The 12,736-nt window shown below is 41.4% G+C and overlaps 1 protein-coding gene across 3 annotated transcripts in view; it reads left to right on the top strand.

The window, feature by feature from the left end:
* Positions 1-12,736, top strand: part of LOC119649918 — a 45,666-nt gene that overhangs the window by 10,353 nt on the left and 22,577 nt on the right. For all 3 annotated transcript variants that reach the window (XM_038052321.1, XM_038052322.1, XM_038052320.1), the window contains exons 3-4: positions 6,110-7,138; positions 7,196-7,326. In XM_038052321.1, coding sequence (XP_037908249.1) covers positions 6,110-7,138; positions 7,196-7,326 — 1,160 coding nt within the window. The remainder of the gene's footprint in view (positions 1-6,109; positions 7,139-7,195; positions 7,327-12,736) is intronic.

Genomic DNA, 12,736 nt, shown 5'->3' with positions numbered 1-12,736 from the left:
CATTGGCAAGTCCGGGCGGCATGTCAAACACAGCTGATCGGATTTTCGTTACATCTCGCTCATGCTCAAGGGCAAAACAATTTGAAATCGTGCGTACTCGCACTGATTTCCTCCTTGAGGGACAAGGGTGAGTGTGGTAGCTGTCTAGTATTTAACTGTGGCCTCCATTTCTGTTGATTAATAGAACGCGCCCTCTAGTTGATATTCTTAGAAGAAGGGTTTAAGGACACATTCAAAGTAAAAGATGACTGAAAATGGGGGTGCATTCCGAATCTTACTTCCCACTGAAACATTAACAGCGTCTAGAATAAGGATTGAACTTCACAGCCATGACCCTCGGCTGCTGAAAACAGGTTTTGATTGGTTTCTTTCTTTCTTCACGCTCCTCGACAATGATATCACTTTGTTCAGTTTGTGAACTAAAATAGAGGGACTCTGAAAAGTACTACCCTCATCTTACAGCACCGTGCTTTTATATCTTGAAAAGCATAGTGGCGCGCGAATTCGGTGTCAAGCTGCCCAAGATGCCCTCTAGTGGTTTCCGACTGTAAGATTTCGCTCCAGGTTAAGGATGTAGAGAAGAGGCTTCCTAAAAGTTACATTATAATCGTGATGAGTAACCTGAATGCCAAGTGGGTACTAATGACATTCTGCTCGACCATATGGTGGAGGAGAGGCATAGTCTTGAGGACTATAATGATGAAAGGTTTATCCCATTCTGAAATTTTCACCGCCTGGTCATCACTATTCAAACACAGGACTTGCAATAGTTGGATTTCAACTGACCGGTTACGACCATATTATGATCAGCATTGAATTTATGAGCTTTCTTCTGAATATTTGCAACACCAGCCGCTTCGAAAAGAACCATCGTAGTCACAGTCGAACACCTTTGCGTGATTTTGCTGTTTCTGGTGACAGAGGAGGACTCCTCATATTAAAAATGTGTCGTTTCCACTATCGGCAGAACTAAAAATAAATACCAAGAAAACTAGGATTCTCAGTTTGACTGGTCGTCGAACTCTTCCTATTTGCATTAACAAACAGAACATCGAAAGCGTCGAACAATTTGTACATGTATATAGGTAGCGTTGTTTCTGGCGACGACGACGTCGGATTTGATGTCGCTGAACACACGGACAGCGGTGAATCCGCCTTCACTGCTTTGTCTAAATTCTGACAATGCAACTATCTCAACACCAGCATCAAGACAATGTTCTCTCTGTCCTACTATATGAGAAAACATGGAAAAAGTTCGGTAGCTTTCATCGAAACAGTTCGTACGGCGGCGTACGGGCAAATTACCCATGAACGCCATGATGAAAAGTTGAAGTTGCAATTAGGAAAAATTAAAATTTTACCGCGGGGTGCAGGAAATCCAACGGGTGGGTTGCCTTAAAGTTATAAAGCCGAGAACTGTCAAGAATAGTGCAAGCTTCTCGGAAAACTATGGGGTGGCTGAAGCACATCTAAGAACCAAAAGCGATGATGACTAGGTAGGACTATCCCGTTCCTTGGAAATAACGTATGGCAATCACATATGCACCAATGCTTCACACCCATATAAAAGAGCAGGCTTTATTAGAGTCTTGTAAGCTGGCGACGCACGTTTACATTCCATTTTTCAGTGACATCAACGAAAGGAATCATCATCATCAACGGCGCAACAACCGGTATCCGGTCTATGCCTGCGTTAATAAGGAACTCCAGACATCCCGGTTTTGCGCCGAGGTCCACCAATTCGATATCCCTAAAAGCTGTCTGGCGTCCTGGCCCACGCAATCGCTCCATCTTAGGCAGGGTCTGCCTCGTCTTCTTTTCCTACCATAGATATTGCCCTTATAGACTTTCCGGGTTGGATCATCCTCATCCATACGGATTAAGTGACCCGCCCACCGTAACCTATTGAGCCGGATTTTATCCACAACCGGACTGTCATGGTATCGCTCATAGATTTCATCATTGTGCAGGCTACGGAATCGTCCATCCTCATGTAGGGGACCAAAAATTCCTCAGAGAATTCTTCTCTCGAACGCGGTCGAACGAAAGGAATGTGGAATAAATTGGGTTGGCTGTAGACATTCGCTATTGCATTTCCTCTTTCTGATCCCCATACTGATCAAGTAAAGAAAACTGTTCAATGGCTCGATGCTGATGTCATCTATTGCATTATTTCTTTTTGCTTGGGTTACGATTTTCGGTTTATTTGCAGTGACCTTCAGCTTGTTTCCTCTCGTTGACTCAATCAATTCATGCAGGATCTCAATCAGCCGCTGAATTTGTTGATTTTTCAGCCGACGAGTCACACTGACAAAATGAAAATGTCAACGGAAAGATCATCTCCTTGTTTTGATTCTACCTCAGATCCAAATGCTTCACTTACTTCAGACTGTAATTCCCACTTAGCATTAAGTATTTTCCAATACCTTACCAAACCCAAATCCAAAATGAAGTCAGTTTTCTGAAATATTATGGTCGTTCGTCCGTCTTCTCAGGCTTTTCTTATGGATGCGATTAGATAGGACCAAATCGCCAACCATCAGCGGATATTGCAACGACACTACGTCCTCCTCTCTTGGATCAGAGTGATTAATCCAAAAGAATATTCGAGACACGAATCGTACATAGCCGTTCACTGCTGGGATCAAATTGTCTAACCAAACAAACGCCACTTCAAGCTCTCTATTGTCATCTTTTTTAAGTTGTTATTATTTCTTCCCTGTATTTAAAAAAAAACATAACTAACCTGAAATTTCTGCGAAGTTCCTTATAAATACGTTCCTTCACTTCCTCGTGAGTCCTATTTGTCTCTAGGCCGCTTGCTTGGCACAGTGATATGCGGATCAAGGTTCAGACGTTTGGCAGTTTCAACAACAGGTGCGTGTTCTCCTCGGTAAATATAACAGCTTGACTTTAATGAGCCACATGCTATCGCGATCCATTCCGCGATATGAACGTGGCAAGTATGGTATTCTAATCCAAGGCTATCTCCATAACTATTTGCTTTCGCAGATCAGTCTGACGTCCTCCTCCTTTTGGGTATGATTGAAGACAATTGGCTGGTAATCATTATGAGTGATATTCTCTGACTTTCCAAAATATATCCCGAGCTAGTGAAGGACTAATCAAAATTAGGTCTATGACCAACTACTATATTAAAATTTCAGGACGATTCTCACTAGTCATTATATGTAATATGTAATGGGGACACAAGCCGAAGGGAGAATTATTCGAGTCTCATTTTTACTATGCAGCTAACGCTGGTATGCTATCGAAGTCTTTCTTGTCTATTGCATAGCCTGCACTTGAATTCCCTAGCAACGTTTTTCCCATTAGTCAATACCTCCATCTCTATTAGTCAACATCTGCATACGCTTTCACAAGATGTCCGTATAAGAAACAGTTTAAACATTTCCTCTAAGAGATCTGTTTTCCAAGGTGACAGTTAACCCATACGGACCTTCCCTGAAGCTTAAAAGGTGGCTCTATTGGTAGTCGAATAATCACTGCGACCATATTCCTTTCTGAGGCTAACAAGGACGGATCCTCTAAACCTTCATTGCAGTGCAGGCCTAAGAAGTGATCTCATGCTTTTGAGCATGTACGAAAGCCTTCAGTGATGTTCTCCAGACCTTTTCAACTTTCGCATGGAATTCAATTTATATAATAATAATAATCCTAGGCGCAACAATACAATTGGATGAGGGACTTGCAAGTGTGTTAGAGCACTTCATTCAAAACCATAACGGTACACTACAGGATTGCTGCACCCTGTAGGAGGCAATGTGGTCAGCATTGCGCTCGCCCGAGGTTATTACCCTGATTTGACTCAGGTACTCATTTACAGCTGAGTCGGCTGGTATCCGACGTCAAATCACGATACAAATTCCACTGCCACCAGTAAGATTTGAACCGCGCGGCCTTGCGTATGACAGCCTTTTTGGCACCTCTGAATCTAGTTGACATTCCTCCCCTAAAATTTTAAGGTAGTAACGAAAAGTGACGCATTTGAAAAAATCGTTTTTTTTACATATTTCAAAAGTGCAACATATTGAAAATGTAGTGTCAACATTTCAGATTGAAGTTCAAAGTATTTCTGGAGTAAAAGCACAAAGAATGGAGGGTGCCATAGTAGGTAGAGAACCGACCAACTAGTCCGCGGTAGCTGCTTCAATCGTCCCTTTCCTATAATACTTATCCTCAATCCTATATTGTTATAGCCAGCTGACTAGAGTCTAGGCGTTATGAAAAAGTATATAATTTGACGCAGCATACGAGAAAGAATTTGGGAACATTTCGTTATTATGAAAAATTTATTGTCAAAACTTGAAACACTTTTTAGCCGAAACCGTAGTTCCGAAGTTTAGTCGAAGCACTTACCCTTTTTTTTCTGAAATTTGAAACTCTTATTCTGTATGCCGTTATGTGGAAATATTTAATTTTATTATAATAAATATATTTTTTAACAATACAAATAATACAAACATAACGATTTTGAACATTTTTTTCAATTCGCCTTTTTGTTATTTTTGAAAAATATTTACATGAAGACCTACAGCCCCCAGAATAGAAAGATTTTTTTTTATGACCACAGAAGGCTGTGTGCTGCCCCGATTGACATTTTCTTTTTTTTTCGAGAAGCCTACTTTGGCCAGAACATATACAATTTAACTACTGAAATATCATGTATTTTTTTTACATTTTAAGCATCTATTAATATCATATTAACATTTCAGAACGGTCGTGTATTATTTTCTTGTTAAAAAAAATTATGAAAAAACGTGAAATATTTGAACGTCACACTGTACCTTAAATGGGAGCAGCTTTCACTTTCGTTAGTAGGTCTGCATAGGGCATAATATCCGTGTTTGGAATGATACACGGATGGGCGTGATCTGGGTTGAGCCATTCCTTATTTTGCTAGAACGCACTCCCTCTCCTCCTCCTCCGCTCTCGACCCAGAAAATTTCCCTGCGACCTCTTCCGTGTGGTTGCCGCTGGTGTCGCAACGGCTTGTGTCGCCTACTGTACTTTCTTGGGCAATTTTTTTAAAGACTTTGTTTTGAGGAGTCTATGGACAACCTACTGCTTTTAAGCACCTTCTTTTCTAGTATTGCTCGTATCATTAGTTGCCTTTGATGCCAAGCTGACCACCACTGAAGCACTGCAGCCGAGGGATATCGAGCCCGGAAGGCAGCTTGTCCTTACACCGTAAATTTCCTGCCTCTCTTGATGGAGAATTCCATTCCAATTGCCTTAACCACTTTATCCGCACGATACTATATAGAAATAGGTAGTTTTTCTAAGATTATATAGCGAGCTACTTCGCTCCTTTGATTTTAGAAAGATAAAAAAAGTCTCTCCAGCCCGTCCAGCACCATCATTTAACTATTACTTCGCGTCCTTGTCTTGAGGCCTTCGTGCTTCTGGATCCTCCAACTCTCCTCTTCCCAAGCTTCCTTCAGAAGCTCGTGCTGTATTTTTACAATTGTTAAGACCAATTCCCCTTTGACTTGAGCATCTCCCCAAGGCACCATTTTATAAAAGGGGAACTTAAAGGGCCGCATAAAAAATAAAGAAACGATAAAACACGTAACTTAGCTATAAAGCTGAAGTACTGAAGAAGGGAGTAAGTAGCTCCCGGAATACGTACAAGTGTATACATGAAAATATTTGTAGAAGGAGAAAAAGTTACAGGTTTTTGTTAGAAAGACTCTCTCAATTAATGTAGAATAACAGCAAATATTGTAGTCCGGATAGCTGAGTGGTTAGAGCACAAGGCTGTCGTACGGAAGGTCGCGGTTCAAATCTCGCTGGCGCCAGTGGAATTTGTATCGTGATTTGACGTCGGATACCAGTCGACTCAGCTGTGAATGAGTACCTGAGTCAAATCAGGGTAATAATCTCGGGCGAGCGCAATGCTGACCACAGTGCCTCCTACAGTCTACTGTAGTGTACCGTTACGGTCTTGAATGAAGTGCTCTAACACACTTCAAGGCCCTGATCCAATATGGATTGTTGTGCCAACGATTATTATTATTAACAGCAAATATTGATTATTTTAGCCACCAGAAATATAATATTCTCCATCATCCATCTTTCTTTTCAGACTTAGTGTGTGCTGTTCCATTTAGCATTATCCTTCCCAATGCATACTCAGCTCTAGATGGTGATCTTTACATTCAAGTGCTTCAAAATAATTCTGCGCTTTCATCAGATTCGCGCTATTTGAATCTATTTCGGTTGAACGATAGCGAAAAGCATTTCATAAAACGAATCAAACTAGCTCCCGACATTCAACGTCAGAACATTACACATATCACGGTTGGATGCCATTATTTCCTCTACGGAGGAAAGTACCAAGTGCAAATAGTAGACGAAACTGATGATATCAACAGTACTCAGGAATTGAACTCATTTAAAAATTTCGAAGTGGCGTGGCCCGCCCTTAAGATGAATATAAGCTCGAATCTCACTCCCACCTACCCAGATGAACCCGTGCAGGTGGAGTTAACGTTCGCCGCGGGCAAGTGCCGAAGAAGGAACTTTGCGAAGGCTGACAGGCCTGAATATTGGTTGGAAGTTCTATACTGCGGGCAGGACTCCACATGCAGTACAAACAAGACGAACACCCACATGCTGTATACAGAACAGGTGAAGCATTTTCAAAGTAAAAACCTCTTCAATTTGAGCTGTGATCTGTTTGGCTTCGCGGGCCAATACGCAATACAACTTAGACCAATCTCACCCCTTAAGACAATACTGGCGCAAACTTTCGTCCATGCCGATTGGAATGACAAATTTGTGTTTAACGTTCGTGAAAGGAGCGTATTCCCATGCGACCCCCACATCGGCATAGGGGTACTTTTCGAATATCCCTCGTGTATTGAAAACCAAATTAGAGACAGGATACGCATTTTTGGACGGCTACGGGCGGATATTGCATCTTTGAAGCCACCCACTACCCTTGAATACGTAACAGAGAGACGAATAGAAGAAAATAAGCACTCAATGTACTTCGAGTGTGATTTATTTTCCGAGAGGTTCGTTGAATATTGCTTCACTTATGTGACACAGGCGATATTCGGTGCAGTAGCAGAGATTCGGGTTGACTGTGTTCCTACGTTGCCTATAAGTGGTAAGTGAAAATTCCTTTCCTAAGGATTCAAATTGACATTGTTCATTCGAATTGCAGATACGGACAGTGGTGGATGGGGACCATGGAGTGACTGGACGCCATGCTCGACTACATGCAGTGGTGGGAAAAGACATCGGTATCGATTCTGCGACTCGCCACCACCACGCTATGGAGCCAAATTTTGTCAGGTACTCGTATTAAAAATATATTATATATTAAATAGAATATTCTCCCGATCAATAAAAAGAATAAATATTAGCGGGGACAAAATACAGCCTTCAACTTGAACTCGCCAGAGATGTTGCCTCAAGCTAATAAGTGTTTATTCAAAATCTTGTGTGAACTGGAGCAATTTGTCCCAACAAACATATGTATCGGTCTCAATCTGGCACTTCACTCTTCCATCCTTTCTAGAAAATGTCTTTTCCTCTTTATTCGCCTGTGGCAGGTCTTCTCCGTTGAAAATGACTTTGGTTGGACTTTTTTGTTAATGAAGTTAATGTAACCGGATTTGGTGTTATTTATTTTAATTTTCCATAATCTGGTCAACTCCACAATGTCGTCTATGTAGAAGTTTCATTGCTGCTTCTCGGCGTTTTCATCCGGCTTAAGGTTAGCAATGTGATCCGAAAAAGTTCCGATTTTGGCGGTTACTGAAAAGTACATCATTCGTATACAAAAAAACGATGTTGGACCTAAAACACTGCCCTCTAGTACACCAACTACATTTTTTTCAATTCAGAGAATATTCCTTCGTATTTCATTCTAAATAGTCGCTCAGATACATACGATTTTGGAAACTCAAAGCATTTTTCCGGTGGGCTCCTATCCAATTAGTACGGCATCGTCGAGAAAATTGCTGAGCACACTTGCTTTTTTAAAGTTGGGTATAAAATCGATTTGTTGTCTGTCTGTCTGTTTTCTAGGAGGTGGAAATTTTTGAGATATTCAGGCCTGGATACGCTAGTGTTTGGGATTTTTACCCAATAAAACCAAATCGGAATCCTCCCTTGCGCCGTGGATCCACCATAATAGATTAGATCTTGGAGCAAAGCTAGTTCACTCTTGCTTGGCGTCCATTTTCTAGCTTCTCTGTCTTTTGAAATTTGTTCTTCATAGACCCGACCATAAAGTTGATCGAATCCCACCCCTGAGCCGGTGTAACAGTTTGGACAATCGGGTGAGGTGTCCACTTCAAACCTGTACAGGCACTGGCGATGTCCTCCATGTCCCGTGAGCATGTGAGTTCCAATTTCTATTAAAGTTCGTACATTGATTTATTAAAAACAAAACTATAAAAGATGTTTAACATAATGATATGAAATACATAGATACATAGAAGACATAATTCAAAAAAAAAATATATTTCATTGTTTATAGTCAATGCAACTTTTGACAAAAAAAAACAAGGTAAATACAAAGAGAATTAAATTTTTTCAATTTTTTGTTGAACAAACTCCAAAAAAGAAAAGTCCATTTTATAGAATTTATTCGAAGAATTGCCATTTTTGTAAAAGAAACACGTTAATATTTGTTGTAAAATGCTGCTTAATACTTTGTTCCACCATTTTTGACTTTAATGTCACTCTGTACCCTTTTCGGCATGGACGCGTATAAAGCGCTCAAATATTCAGCCGTGGTTGTGAGCTTCCTTATTCATATTTAAGCCGTTATGCCTGGCGGAGCCAAAGAAATAATGCCTAGTTATTCCTTCAATTTTCTGATCTAATGTTAAAGAATAGTTTATTCAACTTAAAAAAGTTGATATGATTATAAGGAAGTTTGCTGGTTCTTACAGAACAGGTCCCATGACAAGGCGCCGAGTCATCCTGAAAAATAAAGCCTTCTTGTTTTTTGACACTAACTCCAAACTAGGCACAACCATCACACAGGGTGAATGCTTAATGGAAGGATAAAAGGATAAAATTTTCTGCGTATTATGCATCTCGCTTGCGTCGAAGACTGTGAAAGCCATCGGATCCTATAAGATTGCATTTTGATTTATCCGGAAAAAAAGCACGTGACCAGTCAGATTCAGTCCAATTTTTTTTGCTCTTAGCCCAATTTGAGCGCTTAATTTTTATTTTCTTTGTCAGAATATTAATTTGGTGAATTTTGGAAACGATTTTTAAGACTTTCGCTCAAAATAATTAAATCTTCCTTTGAAGTAGTGCACTTTTTTCATCTCGATCCTTTTTTAAGGTCGGTTCAATGTCTGTCTGTCCGTCTGTCTGTCTGTCTGTCACAGGCACTTTTCTCAGAAACAGCTATACCGATTGACACGAAATTTGGTGAGAAGGTAGGAACTGTGGACCCCAGACATGCAGTGAGTAATATCCCTCCTACGTTGAGATTTAGGGGGGTCCCCATACATGTAAAAGGGGGGTGTAAAAATTTTTTTCACCAAATATAGTCATGTGGGGTGTCAAATGAAAGGTCTCGATTAGTACTTTTCGAAGCAGGTCTTAGTTTTGAAATTTGTTAAAAAGGCGGGGAGTGGGAAGGGTGCAAAGTGATGATTTCTTTAACGGAGCCATTCTCAGAAACTACTCAACCGAAAAATCGGAAAAAAATCGTGAAGCTGCCTCTGTACGGTACCCAGACCTCAAAATACTCTCCATATCGATATCTGTTCAAATTAAGTTAATAATAGTATATTACCGTATTTTTGGGAAAATTGATAAAATTAAGTTTATGTAAGAGTTATAAAAGTTGGTAGTAGTATAAAATATAATATGAAGCATATTATCTCCAAGTTTGATCAAAATCATACTATTAGTAACAAAGTTACAGTAGCTCAAATTTGCCTTAATAATAATAATAATCGTTGGCGCAACAATCCATATTGGATCAGGGCCTTGAAGTGTGTTAGAGCACTTCATTCAAGACCGTAACGGTACACTAGGAGGCAATGTGGTCAGCATTGCGCTCGCCCGAGATTATTACCCTGATTTGACTCAGGTACTCATTCACAGCTGAGTCGACTGGTATCCGACGTCAAATCACGATGCAAATTCCACTGCCACCAGTGAGATTTGAACCGCGACCTTCCGTATGACAGCCTAGTGCTCTAACCACTAAGCTATCCGGACACAAATTTGCCTTACCGTGTAAATTTACAACCCGAAGTACTAAATCTGATATGCTAAATGCATATTCTTAACCGGCTACGTACAAATAGGATAGTTCTACACTCAAATATAATAAGCAGACTCGGCATATTGATGCGACGGGTAAGCGGATGGATGACTACTCATGGTTTCAACCTTGCAATGGAAAAAACCGAAGTAGTCATCCTGACTAAAAAGAGAATTCCGACCCTGCGTCCCATATCGTTCGGCGAGTCAATAATCGAGTCAAAATCAGCAGTAAAGTACCTCGGGTTGACTCTTGACCCAAAGATGAGCTTTTCTGAGCAAATCCAAGCAGCTGCGAACAAGGCTGCGGCTGGAGTTTCGGCGTTAAGTAGGCTAATGGCAAACATTGGGGGTGCTACGTCTAGTAGGCGACGTCTCCTGATGAGCTCAACGCAGGATGTCCTGCTCTACGGCGCAGAGGTATGGGCTGGCGCTCTTGACAAGGAGGTATATCGTAGACGCCTCGCGCAAGTACAGAGATGGGGAGCTTTACGGGTGGCGTCTGCATACCGCACAGTCTCTGAACCGGCCGTGATGGTGACCGCGGGAGTTATCCCCGTTGCCCTTCTTGCTAGGGAGCGTCAGGCCATATACAAACGCAAGGGAGATGAGCCAAGGGAGGTGGTTGCTCGCGAAGAACGGCAACACACTCTAGACGAGTGGCAGCTCTCTTGGCGAAATGAAACTAAAGGCAGATGGACTGCGCGGCTCATCGGCAACTTAGGTGCGTGGCTGAATCGGAAGCATGGTGAGACTGACTATTTCCTTACCCAATTTTTAAGTGGGCATGGAAGTTTTCAGTGTTACCTGCACAAGATTGGAAAGGCGCGTTCTCCGGATTGTGTGTTTTGCAATGGAGTTGTGGACGATGCCCACCACACTTTTTTTTCTTGTGGAAGTTAGGATGGGATTCGTCAGCTGCTCTATTTAAACACAGGGGATCTCTCTCCAGACAACATTGTGGAAGAGATGCTGAGGACTGCTGACAGGTGGAACCGTGTTGCCCATTACGTTCGGGCTCTTCTCCTTGCTAAGAAGATAGACCTCGACCGGTGGAGGAGCCGGATGGCAGGGGGCTCCTTGAACTGACAGTTCCCTTCCTCCTCTCCCCTCCCGTTGGTGAAAGGAATTCCCTGATTTGAAGGCTCCACAAGGCGGGAGAGTTCGGGGGCTGGCCCGAAGTAATGTGACAAACGGTTCCAGGCTAGCTCTCTGATGATGGGGAGGGGTTTAGTTGGTAGTCTGACGACGTACCGAATCGGGAGTCCAACACTGTGTGCGTAAATGCATTCACCTACCCTACCCAAAAAAAAAAACACTCAAATATAAAAATAGTTATCGTTCCGATGCTTGTAGTTCTTCTAAATAAAAATAAAACTAGGTAGCTTGCTCCTACTACAATATATTTTAATAGTTAGTAAATACGTATTTCGAAAGCTACTTACTTTCTTCTTCAGTACTTAAGCTAGCTTAGTAGCTTAAGTACTGAGGAAGAAAGTAAGTAGCTTTCGAAATATAGCTACTAAGCTAGCTTAAGTACTGAGGAAGAAAGTAAGTAGCTTTCGAAATACGTATTTACTAACTATTAAAATATATTGTAGTAGGAGCAAGCTACCTAGTTTTATTTTTACTCAAATATACTCGCACAAGAAACAAACAAAACTTTTCATACCTGAAGCGCCCAGCTTCCGGTTTCCCGACTTGTTTCTATCTACTTGGCCTTGGCGTACCGAACTTTCATTGAACTTTAATTCACATGCTATTAGAAACGCAGGTACATTACGGTCAGCCAATGCTATGCTAGCGCTTTTTTTGCGTAATCACAATTGCGTCCTTTTAAGCATGACCTTATCAGACTTTTTAAAACGCACTTACTACACATGTCAAGTGCAAGAAGACAACTTGTGGAACTCTTAAAGTATTGGTGAACTTGTCAGAGCAACCTTTCAGGAATCTTCGACAAAAAGAAATTCAAATTTCAAAAATTTTGTTGCTTAGGGCTTTTTTTGTCGTTGGGTATAGATGGTATGTGTAGCATGGTACGGATAATATGGTTGGTAGATCGCATAAGGTGGCAGTGGTGTAACAAATCGGTAGTAGAAATCCAGCCGCAGCAAGCGTTCAGATCGTATTCTTTCAAAAGAACCTTAGTGATATTTAATTAGATCATCATCATCATTAATAGTACAACACCCGGTATTCGGCCGGTAGACCTGCCTTAGTATGGAACTGCACATATCCCGGTTATGGGGCGAGGTCCGATTCGATATCCCTAAAAGTTGTCTGGCGTTTCTGATCTACGCCATCACTCCATCTCAGGCAAGGTCTGACTCGTCTGCTTTTTCTACCATAGATATTGTCCTTATAGACTTTCCGGGCTGGATCATCCTCATCCATACGGATTAGTTGACCCGCGCACCGCAACCTGTTGAGCCGGATTTTATCCACAACCAGACGGTCG

This window comes from Hermetia illucens, chromosome 2, assembly GCF_905115235.1.
Source record: "Hermetia illucens chromosome 2, iHerIll2.2.curated.20191125, whole genome shotgun sequence".
Classification (NCBI taxonomy): domain Eukaryota; kingdom Metazoa; phylum Arthropoda; class Insecta; order Diptera; family Stratiomyidae; genus Hermetia; species Hermetia illucens.
This window is presented reverse-complemented; position numbering and strand designations above follow the sequence as displayed.